The sequence below is a fragment of the Eublepharis macularius genome, chromosome 13, assembly GCF_028583425.1.
Source record: "Eublepharis macularius isolate TG4126 chromosome 13, MPM_Emac_v1.0, whole genome shotgun sequence".
In the NCBI taxonomy this organism is placed as follows: Eukaryota; Metazoa; Chordata; class Lepidosauria; order Squamata; family Eublepharidae; genus Eublepharis; species Eublepharis macularius.
In genome coordinates, this window is record NC_072802.1 from 7,145,051 (window position 1) to 7,163,272 (window position 18,222).

At 48.2% G+C, this 18,222-nt stretch overlaps 1 protein-coding gene across 1 annotated transcript in view; it reads right to left on the bottom strand.

The window, feature by feature from the left end:
* Nucleotides 1–700: 700 nt before the first annotated feature.
* SLC16A2 (solute carrier family 16 member 2) overlaps nt 701–18,222 on the bottom strand; it is a 132,829-nt gene continuing 115,307 nt past the window's right edge. Inside the window, exons 3-6 of the mRNA XM_054996454.1 lie at nt 15,561–16,023; nt 12,625–12,774; nt 6,022–6,250; nt 701–4,544 (exon numbers count right to left, since the gene is read on the bottom strand). Of these exons, the coding sequence (XP_054852429.1) occupies nt 4,324–4,544; nt 6,022–6,250; nt 12,625–12,774; nt 15,561–16,023 (1,063 nt within the window). The 3' untranslated portion in view covers nt 701–4,323. The remainder of the gene's footprint in view (nt 4,545–6,021; nt 6,251–12,624; nt 12,775–15,560; nt 16,024–18,222) is intronic.

The window sequence follows — 18,222 nt, forward strand, 5'->3', positions numbered from 1 at the left end:
AGATCTATGGAACAGAAACTAACACTTTTCAGAAAAGGTTCTCTTAGGAAAATCTTTATCTGAAAAAGTATTTGTTTGCACCTGACCTGGATAGCCTAAACAAGCCTGATCTTGTCGGATCTCAGAAGCTAAGCAGGGTTGGCCTCGTCAGTACTTGGGTGGAAGGCCATCAAGGGTGCTATGTGAGGCAGGCAATGGTAGACCGCCTCTTATAGTGTAATCCTAAGCAGAGTTACTCCAGTCTAAGGCCACTGATTTCAATGGGCTTAGACTGGAGTAACTCTTCTTAGGATTGCACTGTTAGTCTAGCAGGATTTGAGTCTAGTGAGACCTTAGAGAATTACAAGATTTTCAGGGGGTAAGTCTTCAAGAGCCAACCCTCCTTCAGGTATAGCCTAAGTCTCAGCAATCTCCTCTCCTCCTTGTATCTGAAGAAGGGAGCTCTGACTCTCCAAAGCTTACCCCTTGAAAATGTTGTTGGTCTTTAAGGTCCTACTGGATTTCAGTTCTGTTCTGCTGCAGATCAACATGGCTGCCCACCTAAAACCACCTGTTAAGTCTCTTGCCTTGGATCCAGAGGAGTTAGCCGTGTTAGTCTGTAGTAGCAAAATAGTAAAAAGTCCAGCAGCACCTTTAAGACTAACACAATTTATTGTAGCATAAGCTTTCAAGAGCCACAGCTCTCTTTGTCAGATGCTGACGAAGAGAGCTGTTGCTCTTGAAAGCTCATACTACAATAAAGTTGGTTAGTCTTAAAGGTGCTACTGGACTTCTCTTGCCTTGAAAACCCTGTGGGGTTACCATAAATCAGCTGCAATTGACACTTTCCACCATATTAGTTTGAGAGCACTTTCTTTGAGCTGATTGATTTCATTTTCTCCACATGAAAGGTTCTTTTTATGTAAGCATCATGCTATGTGAAAAATGGAAGAGCAGAGCGGTGGTGCAGCGGGTGTTGCCATGGCGCTCCAATGTGAAAGTTGGGTCTGAGGCTTCTTTTCGCAGGAAGAAGGAGAGCAAGTTGGTGTGAACTGGCCTCTGGTGGAAGAGGCAGCACTGTGACGCCTTCTGGCGCTCTCACTTGCTCTCTCTTTGCCTCCAACACAGGGAAATTCAATGCTAACAAAGACATTTATGAAAGCTTCCAGGGTTTTGTGGATACTGGGACAGACTCATGGATATTCTGATGAAAACTTAACATTCAAACAAAGCTGCTTCCTCAACCCAAACAACATGTTTTTGCAGAAAAAAATGAACTGTCAAGGATACATTTTGGGGGTGGAACAGAAAAACAATGTTATCATTAGCACTGGCATTTGGCACATATCCAAAGCAGTGGAAATGTTCAGTTCTTGCTCCTCCCCCCAAAATAAATTCACAGATATATCAAAAGACTGCAACAAAGTGCAAGCTGAGATACGAACCATGTCTACCCTTTATCATCACCTTCTCCTCCTAGGGGGTGGCACCAGATTCTTTTAGTGTTTCAGTAGCAGCCAACTTCTTGTTTACTTTTAATGACTGTGAAAACCCCACAGCTAAAGACTCTGAGTGAAAATTGCCAGTAGTCCCCGGAGCCAGAGCTTGGCTCAAACATGTCCACTTCCAATGACTTTGCAAGAGGGGCTCCAGACATAGCAGGATCTCTTCCGATGTGACCAGTCGCTCTTTTTGATGTCAACTGTTCCTTTCTCTCCAAATCAGCTGACGACTTCCTATCGCGCAGTCTTATCTAATACGACTCTTGCTCCTGCTGTTGTCTTTGAGCAAATCATGAATGACTGAATGCATCAAGGATGCAGATACCATGGACAGCCATGACCTTCTGCAGGCTGCAAGCCAGTGGGAAGAGCCGAGTTCCTCCCAGGAGAAAACAGGTATTTAATCAACATCATATTATTGATAAGAAGAACAGGACTAATGGCTCTGCACCTTGTGTTTTGGGGCCTGAGGATCTATTCTGGCAATGCAGCACCTTCTCCCAGGGCAAGTGGCCTTCCCCTGGTGCAAGAGGCTCAACAATGGGGAAAGCATCACCACGAGTGGAATGTATCCACAGGATCCAACTCCATGCCTTTCAGCTACATTCAAGAAAATAAGAAGCTCTCCAAACGTTTGTAATGGTCAATAGCATGAAACTTCATGTCCCATTTCAAGAACAGAGGCACAATTTCTGGTCACAGGAGTGGTGAGGAGGGATAACCTGAAGGGATTTCCAGCATGGGTCGAAGACCCACAGTGAGATACATTTAAAATTAAAATTGCAACAACACTACATAGCATTTAGGTAGCACTTTGGAGTATTCTAAGCACTCTACATGGACAATCACCTTCTTTTTCTTTCCAACAGTCCTGCAAAGGAGGTCAGTATTATTGTCCCCATATTGCAGCACAAGGAGGCAGGAGTGGATTGAAAGTCGCTTTCCCAGCTTTCAGGTGGGCTGTGGAACTCTCATGGCTGATCTCCAGACCACAGAAATTAGTTTCCCCAGAGGAAATGGCAGCTTTGGAGGCTAGATTCTGTGGTGTCACATCCCACAAAGCTCTCTCTCCTTCTCCAAACCCTGCCTCTAAATCTCCAGGGGTTTCCCAAGCTAGAGTCAGCAACCCTAGTTGAGACTGAGTAGCTTATTAGAAAAAAAGTGCCAGCAGAGGTGGAATTTGAACTGGGGTCTTACAGTACACCCCTGTGCAGAGTTCTTCCACTGATTTCAGTGGTCTTAGACCACAGCGCCCATGCTCAGGACTGCCTCACTCGTCTTGCAGCAACGATTCTGTACCATACCTTATGAATGGCAGTGCAAGTTAGGAACATTTGCTGCTGTGCCTCTTCTACACCTCCGAATGTCCAGAAACTGGAGCCTTCCATGGCATAACCAAGGGGCTGCTGTGCCAGGCTCCTGTGCTGGCAGCTCATCCCTGATCAGCCTGTGGAAGGCACTCTCTCAGACGGGGGGGGGGCTGTGTATTTTGGCCCCACTTGTCGAGCAGAGGCCCCTGCAATCCTCAGGCATTCCCTTCCTTGCAAGTGTCTCTCAGAAGACACATGGCTGCTGCTAATTTCTCTGCCATTTCTGTATGCAAGGCAGAGTACGCAACTCAGATGTTACTTGATGGAGGATCCCTGCAAAGCAAAATCTCACTCAGGCCGTATCTTCCTTGTGTTTGCGTAAATGTCTGGCTGCTTTCCCCAGCTTTTCCAGCGCTGACTCACAAACTGCTGGATTCATAAGGAAGGAAACAGGTACATTTGCAAGGGGACTAAAGAACACCATTTTCCTTGGGGCAATCACTTTTTTCCAGGGAACTCCAAGCTTAGTGGAAGTCTGTTTCTGCATAAGGACTGCAAGATCTGGGTCAGGAAGGTTGCCCTGAACAGAGGAGGAGGGTTCTGCCAACTTCAAGCAACTGGATCCAAATTGCCATGGAGAAATGTCCCTGCACCACTCATGTCACATCCTGGAGGATTTCGTGGTCAGAAAGGCCCCAGCACACTATGGCCAGGGATCTTAGTTCCCCTCTGAAAAATGGTTCTGAAGTTAGATGCGGGTCTTAAAAATGGAGATGACTAAAATAAAAATTACCAAATTGAAAGTTGGGCCCACCCCTCAAGCAGCATTCTTTGCAGTGCGACCCCCTCTGGCAGCAGGTGAAGACCATCAGTCTGCAAACTTCAAAATACGCATCCCAGGACTTGAGAAGAACCTTGACTAACAAGGCCTGTCACACATGAAGAGGTGGTCGTACAACATACGGAAAATCTAGAGAAGCTGGCAGGAAACTGCTGTGACCAATGTTAAATTCAGAGGCAGATTTAGGCCAAGCGGGGAGGAACAATTGTCAGGAAGAAGAGGAGACAATATAGTTTCCAGAATGATGGGGTTTTGTCACCTCTATGAATGGTTAAAATATACTCTGAGGATTTTTCTGCTATAAAAATAAGTTTCAGAGGAGCTTAAAATGAGACTAAACTCCACTTTCAAGACAAAAATTATGGACTGTTTTCCAGGGAATAAATCTATGAAACCTATCAAAGGCTTGTTAAGTGCCTAATACCTAGGGGTAATCTGCTGCTAAGTCATCTAGAAAAACAATTGCCTAACAACAAATTAGACTGCTGGTAAAATTGTCTCTGCTGCAAAGAGCTGTAGATATTAAAATCAACAGGAAAGCAAATTGTCCAATTAGGATTGTCAGTATGGGACTCTACCTACAAGCGGAGAGGCTGGATTCCTCTTAAGAAAGGGCTCGGCTCAGACAGCGTCAGAAATGCTGGTGGCAAGGGTGTGTGTGCGTGGGCACTGGGAGATCTCAAGGATGGCTTCAGATGTGTGCTTCCACGGCTGGAGAACCTGGAAGGAGCTCTCCGTTCATAACAGTCTCCGAAACTAACATCTTGTCTTTACCAGAATCCAGCTGCTGCTTCCTGAGCTTTCTTTGATGGATCACAGGAACGACAGCCAGAACCAGACCCCCAACTATTGGGGGAACTCCCGCAAAATAAAAGGCAAGGTGGTAATTCCCGAAACAGTCATGGAGTAATCCTGCAAAACAAAACAGCACAGTTTATGAATGGTCTCAGAAACGTTGTGATTTATTCAAGCTTCTCAGCTCCCAGGAAGAAAGAATGAGATCAGAATCCACCAACAGTAACATTGCTGTATCTCAGCAGGCCTGAAAGGGAGAGATGGCAGGCCAGGATTCTTCCTACTTCCCACTTAGCCCTGGCAAGAAGAGGGAGCTGCGAGGAGATCAGCTACAAAGCCTCTCCGAATGCTAACAGGCCAAGCCCCGCAAAAGGTTCCAGGACTGGCTTGCTCAGGAGTGGAAGGAACTGGCAAACTTGGCTCTTGATGGACCCAGGAGGCCTCTGCTTCCCCCCACCCCCCTAAACTCAGCAGGATGGCACTTGACAGACTGGGACTTCCGTCACTGACTTCAATGAGTGTGTACCACACAGGTCCCAAAGGACAAAAGAAATATATTCATCCATCAGCATCAGCAGAAGGTTTTACACGAGTACTTTCGGCAAATTTTGTCCAAATGTTGCTCACTCCCAAATATTACTTATATTGGAATTTTCTATGAATGTTTCTGCAATGAATCCAAAGAAAAAAATGAACAAAGACATATCTGCCAAAGACTGAAAGAAGATGCAGCCCCCCCCCCCCCCCCAATTATCCTTTAGGGGAAGAAACAGCTTTGTTCAAGAGTGTTTGTTGGTTTTGGAGTACTGCAGAAACTGGTCATGGCTGACATCTGCCAGAGAGAAATTAATGTTTCCAAACTCAGCCCTAATTCAGCAGGTGTCTCTGCAATAGCCAGCGTGTCTGGGTGCTGCATGCAAAGGCTGCTGGGAAGTTTCTGGAGTGGAAATTCCTGGTGTTCTTCTTACATGAGACCCGGCAACCTGAAGCATAACTTAGCTGAGATGGGGAGGGGCCAGTATTGGCTGGGGCAGGGGGCCATGCAGATAAACTGGGCAAGAACCACCATTTCTTCCTGAATTCAGCTGAAACCCACCCACCCCATTTTGCTAGCAAGAAAAGACTCTGCAAAGATATGGTGCATGCCGAGTGTTTACAGTGCTTCGTGCATGTACACTATCTCAATAATCCCACAGCACACAAATTGCTATTAGATAGGGAGGCATAAAAGTGATAGTGTTCCATTCTCACCTGAATGTATATCTTGGAATACCCTGGGAGGACAGGGACCCTGGGCCACTACTGTCTCTTCTGAATGGCAGGAGCTTCACAGGGTCCCAGAGTTCTTACCCATCACCTGCCTCCAGATACTTTTGTGAAAACTACAGCCAGCGGGGCTGAACCCTCGGACATTCTGCATGCAAGGCCTACTGCTGAGCCAGGCCCCCTTCCTCATAATCATAGTCTAAACTATTAAACCATTTTGTCAAGAAACCCTGGGCTAGAAGCAGCGGACAAAGGTGAGCTTTCGCTTCTCCTAGAGGCGGGAGCTCCATTTTGAAACACTCGACTCCCGATTACACACATTACTGACCTGCAATCGGGGGGCCTGCTGTCATGGGGATGGCCATCAGGCCCAGAAGATACCCAATGGCCTGAGAAGCTTGCAGGGGTCCAACCAACTCAAAGGCAATGGGAGCCATAATGGTTATGAAGAGTCCATCACAAAGTCCAAGGAAGAGGCAGACGACAATCACCCCCCAGAACTCTCGGCACTGCGGGATCATCATGCACATCAGACCCAAGAGAATGAAGGAGGCCACCTGGAGAGGTAAAGCATCGGAGGCATTGAGGAAGGAAGACTGGAGAGAGTTCAACACCCAGTGGGGTTAAGAGACAAAGGACTTTGTAAATCAGGAGGAGTATCTGAGAGCAGACAGGACAGCCTTCCCTTTGTCTTATTTTTATTCTGCTCTTACTCCACCTAGTTCAGGACATCATACAATGTTCTCCCCACCTGCATTTTATCCTCTCACCAACTCTGTGAGGTTGGTTAGGCTGAGAGAAAATGACTAGCCCAAAGCCATGGCAAAAGGAAGCTTTGAACCCAGCTGACCCTGGTCCTTGGCTGACCCTCAACCACTTGACCATTCTGCTCACTACTCACAAAGGTTCTGGCTCTGCAATAAAGCTGGCATAATCAGCAGCCCTGGACTTCCATGTGTGAAGCGCATGTGCTTTTACAGTAGAAGGTGACAGAACAGAAACAAAAGCACCTTCCAAAAGTTTCAAGAGGCACATGGTTTGTGGTCCTCTTCAGAATGCAAATGAGGGAGTCAACAGAGGCCTTTTGCTTGGAAAGCAAAGTTGTTCCAGGATTCAGACCTGGCATGGAATCCACGGCTACCAGGTACTCCCGAGCATGAGTCACCTTCCCAGGGCAAAAAGGCCATCCATGTAGGGCACCTTTGAATAGTCCTGTGTACTCACTGGGGCTTCTGACGTAACTTGCTCAAAGCAGCAGTCCCCTCCAACTCCCGTGCCCCAGGCCTCCTGGCAAACCATTCTGAAAACTCCAGAAAGTTTCCAAAGAATCATGTGGGAATCTGCTGCTAAATGGGGAGGGGAGGCAAACCCCGTTGGCGCACAGGCACCGTAAGGCTCACAGCAAGTGAAGCAACTCTTTGGATTGTGGCTGGATCTCAGGGGAGATGGAGCTGTCCCCTGATTGGCTCAGCATCACCACTAAACGGCCTCAGCAAACAGCTCTCCAAGGGCCAGAAGATCTTGGAGAGCTGTGATTGGTCCTCCTAAGACTGAAGGGATTGACCAAAGGCCTGACTTCATACAAGGCAGATTCCTATGTCCAAATGCATCCCCACTTCCTGGAAAAAAGCAGCCCAGTGCACTCTATGGTCTCCAGGGACCAGAGAGGCATGATGACAATCCAAATATGTCAGGCATGCTCAGAAGTCTTGGGGGGCGCATGAAGCCTTCATGCACTTTGGGGGGCTGGAAGATTTGCTTCCAGCTTCACCTTCCTGCAGTTTCCGCCCTAGCTGGCTTCCTCCAAGGAGGACAGCATCGGTCACAAGGTTCCAGGTTTGAGCCCCACAATGCTCATCAGGTAAAACTTATTTGTGTATTACGTTTTTAACCCAGCCTTCTTGCAAGGAGCTCAGAGGAGAGAGCACCATTTTCCTTTCTCCATTTTTTCTCACAACAACCCTGTGAGGTAGATTAACTGCAAGACAGCACCTGGCCTAAACATCCAAGGGAGCGAGTTGGGATTTCAAGATGGATTTTCTCAGTGCTAGTCTGACACTAACCACTACGCAATAAGAGGCCATTTGCCTAGAAGGAACAGGGATGTAGAAAATGGAACTCTGCAGGAGTGTAATTTCTGTACAGGCAACCAAGTTTTGATTTTTATGGCCCTGTGAAGTTGTCGGAAAGGCTTCTTCTTTTCCTTCCTCCTTTATAATGCATTGTGCACTGGATGCATTAAGTTGTCGGGAGTTCAGCGTCCTGTAATTGTGAAATATAGTTTATGCAATGTACTATACTGTTCCTATTTCATTGTTCTTTAATTTGTGTTTTATGGCACTGTTCATGGTATACTCTACCTCGTCTTTATTGCATTGTCTTTTATAACTTTGCAACTCACCTGGAATTTCAAGGAGAAAGGCAGAAGACAAATGAAGCAAATAAAGAGCCAGTTTGGGGCAGTGGTTAAGAGCGGCGGGACTCTAATCTGGAGAACCGGGTTTGATTCCCCACTCCTCCGCTTGAAGCCAGCTGGGTGACCTTGGCTCAGTCACAGCTCTCTCAGAGCACTCTCAGCCCCACCCACCTCACAGGGTGATTGTTGTGAAGATAATAATAACACACTTTGTAAACAGCTCTGAGTGGGCATTAAGTTGTCCTGTAGGGCAGTGTATAAATTGAATGTTGTTGTTGTTGTTATTACCTTGCTGTCACTGTCTCAACACACAACAAATCCCAGGTAATTTGAGGGATCTGGAAACAGGCATAATCGGAGAGTCTCTAGAACTAAAGCAGAGTGAAGCACCTCCCAGCCCCAATGGCCCTTCTCCTCTATCACTGATCCTGGCTGGATGAAGGGGGGCAGGCATTGCCACCTGCTCCGCTCCTGATCCTGGCTGGGTGAAGGTGGGGGGTGGGGTAGGCATTTCCTCCTGCTCCACAGCTGAACCTAGCTGGGTGAAGGGGGGCGGGCATTGCCACCTGCTCCGTTCCTGATACCAGCTGAGTGAAGGTGGCAGGCAGGCATTGCTGCCTACTCCGTGTCTAATCCCAGTTGGGTGAAGGTGTGGGCGGCATTGCCACCTGCTCCGCTCCTGATCCCACCTGGGTGAAGGCATGGGCAGGAATTGCCACATGCTCTGCACCTGATCTCAGCTGGGTGAAGGCGGGGGTGGGTGGGCATTGCCACCTGCTCGGCTTCTGATCCCAGCTGGGTGAAGGCATTTGCATCTGCTCCACTGCTGATCTCGACCAGGTGAAGAGGGGAACAGGCATTGCCACTTGCTGTGCTCCTGATCCCAGCTGGGTGATGGCCAGGGCAGGCATTACCACCTACTCCACTCTTGATTCCAGGTGGGTAAAGGGTGGGCAGGAATTGCCACATGCTCTGCACCTGATCTCAGCTGGGTGAAGGCGGGGGGTGGGCATTGCCACCTGCTCTGCTCCTGATCCCAGCTGGGTGATTCTATGAAATCTGAGCCGGCCTCAGATAGGGTGTGGAGTTTTGTTTCATCTTTCCTCTCTTCCACCACTTCACAGAGAAAGAAGATACAGCGCTATTTTCGCTTTATATGAAAGAGACTAAACTCTTGGACCTTGATGTTCATCCCGGATTTGTCCCTTTCTATTATGTTTATGAATGTACAGCCCCTATGTTTGGGCATTTGAAATATTCTTGAAACTGTGTATGAGTTGGGTATGAATTGATATGATAATTTGAAGCACATGAGCACTTTGAATAATATTCATTTGGTATATGTGTAAATTGTGGATTGATTTCTCCCGTGAGTTTTTACTCTGTCTAATTAGCAGCTTGTGGTGGGAGAAGCCATTGTTGTTTTGACTGCTCCTGATCCCAGCTGGGTGAAGGTGGGGGGCGGGCACTGCCACCTGCTCCGCTCCTGATCCCAGCTGGGTGAAGGCGGGGGATTGGATATTGCCACCTGCTCCACTCCTGATCCCAGTTGGGTGAAAGCAGGGGGGGGCATTGCCACCTGCTCTGCTCTTGATCCCAGCTGGGTGGAGGTCGGGGTGCGCATTGCCATCTGCTCCTGAACCCAGCTGGGTGACGGTGGAGGTGGGGTATTGCCACCTGCTCCTCTCCTGATCCTAACTGCGTGAAGGCGGGGGCAGGCATTTCCGCCTACTCCGCGCCTGATCCTGGCCTGGTCTTCCTGCCGTAGCACGCTCTCTGGAGGTCTGGCTGCCTTGCCTCGTCTTCCCATCACCTAGCACCCTCTGGTGGCGCACCAGGGTAGGAAGTGAGTTGTCTTGAATACGCTTAGCCTTTTATATAGTAGGATAAATAGCCTCTTACTGGGGCAAGTCTTCCCTGGGCGGCTTCTACACCGATTCCTCAATCTCTATAATTCCCAGGTACCTGGCCTCCTTCCCACACAGCCTTCTCTCCCCTCCCTCTCAGTTCACCCCTCCTCCAACATGCAGACTCCTCAGTGAGGGTAAGAATAAACGCTGTTTCCCCCAGGAATCTTATTGGGCTTCCGAGACCCACACCCCAAATAAAATGCTCTAGAGAGACCCGTGGAGAATGCTGAATTTCAGAGAATGCAGAGTTCTTGCCAGCAACAAACAAAAGATAACCTCAGAGAAGAGAAAGCCCATCTCCCCACGACACAGCAGGCAAGCCAAGTGTTACAAAGCCTCTTGAAGTCACTGTAAAAAGTATCAGTTGTGACCCTTTGTATGTGTAAATTGCTTTTTTTATCTTCTAGAAGCTCTGCCAAAGTTGCAGGATGAAAACATTCTGTCCGAAGGGTTCTTAGCCAGCTCGCCTCTGAGTGCCAGATTTACACGTAGGCCAAACTAGGCACCGGTCAGCTTGTGTAAGGTCACTTGTAACATTCCTTTGGCCCTCAGATGGCTATTTGTCTGTATCCCCTTTGTCTGTTTTCTGTGGCTCTCAGCAGCTACATGGGTAAAGCCACAAATGCCCCAGCCGTATTGTCCATTTATATTTCTCCCTCAGGGTCTTTTTGGAAGACCAAATAAAGGTTTGTGAAAAGGCCACACACACACACACACACACACACACACACACACTGGCAGCCCATTTCAAACTAGATGAGGCTGCTGCCACAAGGAGCATTCCATAAACCTCCCTCCCAAAAACCGAGAACTCGTTTGTGATGTCACAACCCTCTGTGCTTCCCGTTCTCCCCCCACCCATCATCAAGCATCCAGTGATGAGGAGAGGAGGTGAGAAGTCTCAGAAGGCCAAGAGGTTAGCACACGAGGCCATTTCTAGATGTGAACGAAGAACAGGGGAGCTCTTGTGAAGAAGAGTTTGTGGTCCTTCGCTTGGGATAAAACAGTACATATTTTGATTGTCTGAATTCGGGTAAAGAAACACACAGGACAGCAGTTTGTGAGGCATCCAGTGCAACAGTCAGGGGCACCAAGGCCCACTCTTTCCCACACATGCTCGGGCACAACCCCAAGGAGGCTGGGCACTCTGCTTCAGTGCTGACAAGCAGTTTGGTGCAGTGGTTAAGGGTAGCAGGACTCTAGTATGGAGATCCGAGTTTGATTCCCCACTTGAAGCCAGCTGGGTGGCCTTGGGTCAGTCACAGCTCTCTCAGAGCTCTCTCTGCCCCACCCACTTCACAGGGTGTTCGTTGTGGAGATAATAATGACATACTTTGTAAACTGCTCTGAGTGGGTGTTAAGTTGGTATATAAATCGAATGTTGTTGTTGTTATTGTTATTAACTTGCTGTCACTGCCTCAACACATAAGAGATCCCAGGTAATTTGAGGGATCTGGAAACAGGCATAATCTGAGAGTCTCTAGAACTAAAGCAGAGTGAAGCACCTCCCACCCCAACGAGAGCACACAACTAGGGGACCATTTGGACAGGGTGAAAACTTCCTTGGCTACCTATGCCAGGGAAGCAAAACAAAATGAGTGAGTCCTGGTCACAGGCATCTATCACTCTGACCAGCCGCTAGGAACAAAGAATGGGCCCAATCCAACTTTTGCCACAGGCAACAAGTCATGCCCTGTGCTGCATCCAGCCAGGCTCTGAGGGGGACTGTGATGAGGAGGCGCAAATGCTTCAGCAACACACGCACAGAGGGAAGGCCCTGCGCACGTGAACCCCTCCGGCGGGACCACGACACCTGCAGGGTGTGCACCTCTCCAGTTTAGCACAGGGGACGTAACAATAACTGCACCTACATGCTGCTCTTCCAGACAGATCAGTGCCCACTCAGAGCAGCAAACCAAGTCAGGGTTATTATTTCCACAAGGCAGCTGGGAAGCTGGGCGGAGAGGAGCGGCTCCCCCAAGGTCACCTGCTGAGCTCAGAGCAACAGTGGGAGTCAAGCCAGCAGAGTGCTGATTCACAACCTGAATGCTTAACCACTACACTGCAGCAGCTCTCTGCACGAGACAGAAATGAGAGCCTCCAAAAACTTGTAGATGGGCTCTGGGCATGTTTCATTTTGCAGTACCACCAGCACATGGCTGATGGTCCTCACACCTCATGTGGCCAAGAGCTAATTGTATCTGACTTGCCCGCACATAATGCTAAAAGCTGGCCTGTGATGCCTTTTAATCGTGGTCTGCAAGCTGTGCCTAGTAACATACTTTGATTTTGCTAGTTCCGTGAAGTCGAGCACAGCGTTTGAGGATAAACAGACTATAAAAAATGATGGCTGAGATATAGCTCTCCTTCTGTTTGTGTGTCCAAGCCCTTTCGAGGCTTTCAACTATTGTTCTTGGGGAAGCATGTGAAGGGGGGGCTGCAGCACGAGTATGCTTAGAACCCCCCTCCCCCGCACAGAACCAAAAGCTCCTTGTCCAATAGTCCTTTCAAGTCTACCCTTTAAACTGGGAGGAATGGTTTCAGCCATTGGTTCTCAAAGCATTCTGGGGAGGAAAAATGAATGCAAAGATCAGGCACACCCTACCTGTAAATAAATCTTATTCAGTCCGTGGATAAGGTCACCAATCGGTCCAGAAATCAGGCGTCCAACACCTGACATGGCTCCTATGCAAACCAGCACAATCCACCCTTGGTCTGACTCTTTTTCTTTGAACTCTTCTTTCACATATTTCACCTGGGGAAGTGAGGAAATAAGGAGGTTAGCCTTTCAAGTATTCCGAGGGCGACATCTTCTGCAGTGTAAAACTGGCAGCTCAGAGCACCCCCAACTCCCGTGGGCACAAGAGTCGGCTCAGAGTTCACACAGTGCCCGCTCTGGAACTGCGGTAGCCTAGTGGTTAAGGGGCTGGGCTGCAAACCAGCATTTTCCTGGTTCAACTCCCACTACTGCCATGAGCTCTGCAGGTGGCCTTGATTCCCCAGCTATATTGCGGGGATAATGACAACACTGACTTTGTTCACCACTCTGAGTGGGCACTAGTCTGTTTAGAAGGGACGGATATAAGCACACTGTTGTCGTTATTTGTTGTTATGGTTGGTGCCTCATTGCACCATTTAACAGCCTGTCCCATAATTGGGGCCTTTTGCTACTCCAGCTCACATTAAAGCTTGGGCCCTCTTTTGTCTTCTTGCATCCCAGCAGTTAATGGGTGGGCTTTTCTAACGTCTGTCAGTTTCCATGGCTTCCCTTCTGCACCTATGCCTATGCCCCGGGTAGCCTTTGGAGATCTTCAGGTCTTGACCATGTCACCTGGATAGTAAGGGGATCACACCCAGGTACTGAACTATTAGGTAGCTGCTATACAGTCCTTTAGAACTGCAGGCAGCAGCACTTGCTACAAGACATTTACACAGGTGAGGCAGGTGCTCAGGAATTTTGGCAGCTCAAGGGGTGGCTTACTTTGCTTATATAGCTGAGCTTTCCCTGACCACAGTTTATCAATCTGCACTGGACCTCCAGGAACTGACAATTCAGAGTTGGTCTAAGGAGATATTCTGTGCAGATCTGTGCTGCCCCGTGGCGCAGAGCGGTATGCTGCAGTACTGCAGCCCAAGCTCTGCTCACGACCTGAGTTTGATCCTCGCGGAAGCCGAGTCCAAGGAGCCGTCTCAAGGTTGACTCAGCCTTCCATCCTTCCAAGGTTGGTAAAATGAGTACCCATTTTCCTGGGGGTAAAGTGTAGATGACCGGGGAAGGCAATGGCAAACCACCCCGTAAAAAGTCTGCCAAGAAAATGACGGGATGCGACGTTCCCCCCATGGGTCAGTAATGACTCGGTGGTTGCACAGGGGGACTACCTTTAACTTTTGCCTCTGTACTGTGCTTATGAAGTGGGGGATCCTAACACAGCCTTCCCTGTGATGGCCTATCCCCACCTTTGCCATACCATGGAGGGCCAGTCAGCAGGTGGTTCTTCTACATCATGTGGAAAATCTCCATACCAGAGCCAATCCTCTCCTAGACAGAAGGAGAACAGCCCTGGATAACTGGGGTTGGCTCCAACCATCATCTGGAGGTCACTTCAAGTAGTTTCTGTTTGACAGTGGTACTTTTAGAAAGTTCCTGATAGGTGCTCTGTACCGGCATAAAATCCATGTGTGTCACTGCCCAGAGACCACAACAAATGTGCAGATTAGCACCTGATGGAGTTTTGGAAGAGGTTGAGTGGGGATCCTGCATATCCTTCTGAACGGTCCAGTGTGCAGATACTGACGGAGCACTGCCCCCTCCCCCTAATCTTCATGTTTTGCTTCACAGGGTGGTCGCACAGAATGGGCACAGAATGTTTGCACTAATTGTGTGAATCACCCAATTAGCTCCTGGTTTTCAAAACAGAAAAAGCCGAGTTCCGATTCCAGTCATTCCTTGCTTCTCTTAGAGCACTTTAAGTAAGGAAAGTGGCTGTGGTGGTCTTGGCCTTAAAGGCACAATCAGCTTTACACGCAGCATAAAATATCCCTAAAAGAGTAATTGTGTTTAGAAAGTAAAGTTGGACTTCAGGAAAACAGGCCTATAAGTTGGTCCTGATACCCAAGATCAAGGAACAATTAAGGGCAAAAGCTGAAGTGATGAAAATCACGCATCTCGGAAATGTTAACTGCATGCTTGCACAGTCTCAATTTGCCTCAGGGAAAGGAGAGAGAGTTTAACCCTTTAGCATCCAGTTGGTTTCACTTACAAAAATGGGCTCACCACTTTGTTCATAACATTTTAATCGACAAACCTTTTTTTCCTTTATTTTGCTAACAGCAAAGCAAGGGAGCTGGTTTTAATGGATGAAACCGAGTACAATCCCCTCTCCTTTCCCTGTACGGATGTGAGCCTCTAGTCTGCCTTTCAGAGATGGCCCAGCACACCTTGAGATCTTTCCCCTCTTTTGCATACAATACCTTCTCCTGCTACTCAACAACCGTCAAGGACTATCTTCCTTAATGTTAGCTACAGAGCTTCTTCACTAGAAAAGATGGTCTCTAGTTATGGGCCTCAGGATAGTTCCTGTATTCCCGCTTGACTAGTCTTTTAAGAACTACAGTATTCTGGTGGCTTAAGATAGCAAATTCTCCCTGCTTGGCATAGAACAAATCTGAGTTCACGTTACCTTAAAACTCTGAATTTTTCTTCAGTGGCAATGTACCATTGTTACTTGGGTTTGCTGCAATAAAAGGTGCTACAGGGATTTTGTTTCTTTGGCTGGATTCTTCATGGGACAATAGGGCTGTTTACAACTTTTTAAATGTACCTGTGGCCCTGTCTTCACAGGTAGGAAGAAGGTTGGGCATTCAACAGTTTTAAAGCACCCCCAATTGCTTCCTGCTCTCATTGGCCTTGCTCATGTGGAACTTCTTTATCAAAGACCAATTGCATTAACTGCAGAGCCCCTTTCCCTTATCCTATAAGAGGCAAGACTCAGGCCACTTCTCCCTCCCCTCCCGGTCTCCTCCACCTCACAATAATCTCACCAGATGCATGTAAGGTACGAAGTACCCCAGAACGGCAGTTGCAATCCCAAAAGTCCAAATCCGGTAGGACTTCTTCCTGAAGACCTTCATGCTGAAATACTTCCGCATCTGAGACGTGCACTGCTGCCTCCAGCTTCGACTATCCAGTTTCACTTGCTCCACATCGTGAGGGTCAGAGGTTGAGGGAAACATGGGGCGGAAAGTCAAAGACAAGAAAATCTGGACAAGCATAAAGGCGCTGAGGACTTGGAAAGTGTGAGCCAGTCCAATAGACTGACCGATAATCTTCAAGAGGAAAGGGAGGCCCATGGAGAAGAGGCAGCTGCCGGCAGTCACCACGCCATTGGCCAGACCCAGGCGCCGTTTAAAGTAGTGACCGAGGATGACCAAAGAGGGCTGGAATGCAAAGGAACTGCCACACCCAAAGAGCACCCCGTAGGTGAAGTAGCGGACTTCAAGGGACCTGTTGGTGAAATAAGTGACCTGTTACTTTCCAACATGGTATGACAAGCCTTTTCGCTTCAGAAAATGCCTGGTCCCCATCCCACCCCACACTACAGAGGCTGCATTTCTAAAAAGGAATGCTCCAGGCGCAGAGGGCGGGAGCATGGCTGGAAGACTTGCATCCTGGCCAATCACAGGGTCCATCTGAACCTATACAGAGGTGTGTTTTGTCACAGCAATCAGCACCTGTGTCAGTTGAAGCTGCTCACTCAGCCTCTACTTGAGCAACGTGGGGATTCGCTGAGAGCAGGAACTGTTTAGATCTTTTGAGAAGGAACTTTTTTTTTTGCCTGCTTCACACTGTGGGTGGTCCAGTTAAATTGTTGGATTTATATCATGCCCTCCCCACAAGCGGGCTCAGGGTGGGTCACAACACCATAAAATCATAAAAACCACAATTTAAAATACAATAAATAATTTACATCATTTAAAAAAAACACTGATCTCATTAAAAAGTGGAGCGGAACAAAGGAAAACAGGCAACGGACCAGCAGGATAGTTCGCCAGCTCCTCAACTGCTCTCATAGGCCTGGCAGAGCACCTCCACTTTAAAGGGCCGGGGGGGGGGAACTGTAATAAATCCCGCAGGGCCCGGGTCTCAGCTGGGAGAGTGGCCCTGGTGGAGGCCAAGCGAATATCCTTGGGGCCAGGGACCACCAGCAAATGTTGGTCTGCAGAGCGTAACGCCCTCCGGGGAACATACAGGGAGAGACAGACCGGAAGATATGCAGGTCCCAGTCTGTTAAGGGCCTTAAAATTTACTTTCTTTATGTCCTGCCTTTCTTCCCAGTGGGGGCCCACTGTTCTGGATAGACCCCCACTGGGGTATAGGCTGGAAGAGTGTTGTTTTTCCCTGAAAACTTAAGACAAGTCATAGCATCATAGAGTTGGAAGGGGCCATAGCGACCATCTAGTCCAACCCCCTGCCCAGTGCAGGATCAGCCTAAAGCATCTCTGACAAATATTCATCCAGCCTCTTCTTGAAAACTGCCAGTGAAGGGGACCTCACCACTTCCCCAGGCAGCTGATTCCACCTTTGAACTACTCTGACCGTGAAAAAGTTTTTCCTAATATCCAGCCGGTACCTTTGTGCATGTAGTTTTAGCCCATTGCTTCGCGTCCTACCCTCTGCTGCCAACTGGAACAGCTCTTTGCCCTCCTCCAAATGACAGCCTTTCAAATATTTAAAGAGAGCAATCATGTCCCCCCTCAACCTCCTCTTCTCCAAACTAAACATTCCCAAGGCCCTCAGCCTTTCCTCATAGGGCTCAGTCTCCAGACCCCTGATCATTCTTGTCGCTCTCCTCTGCACTCTCTCGGTTTTGTCCACATCCTTTTTGAAGTGAGGCCTCCAGAACTGCACACAATACTCCAGGTGCCTGACCAAGGCAGTATAGAGAGGGGCTATGACCTCCTGCGATTTCGATGCTATGGCCCCTTTGATACAACCCAGGATTGAATTAGCCTTTTTTGCCACCACATCACACTGACTGCTCATATTTAGTTTACAGTCCACTCTTACCCCAAGATCCCTTTCACATATACTACTGCCCAGAAGTGTATCCCCCCTCCAGTATTTGTGCTTCCCATTTTTGTGGCCCAGATGTAATATTGTGCACTTGTCTTTGTTGAATTGCATCCTATTCACAGCTGCCCACTTCTCCAGAGTATTCAGGTCTTGTTGAACTTTAATTCTATCTTCTTGGGTGTTTGCTACCGCTCCCAATTTGGTATCATCAGCAAATTTAATGAGCAGCCCTTCCACTCCTTCATCCAGATCATTGATAAAAATATTGAAAAGTACCGGGCCCAAAACTGAGCCCTGCGGCACCCCACTGGACACCTCCCTCCAATCTGATGAAATGCCATTGACCACCACTCTTTGAGTGCGGTCCTCCAACCAGTTCCCTATCCACCGAACTGTCCCTCCATCCAGGACTTTCTTACTCTTTTTAATGGAAAAATCTAAAGTTTTAGGGTGTGCTGAAAAAAAACCCTCTTGTGAACTATTTTCTCTACAAACTATTCTCACCCTGCTTTTTAAGAGAAGGATTAAACACTCAAGATGTGCAGTATGAAGAACTGCACCTCTGTAAGACAATCTACATCAGGGTGCCCAAGTTAAACAGTCACTGGGCCAGAATCAACCTTAACCAGG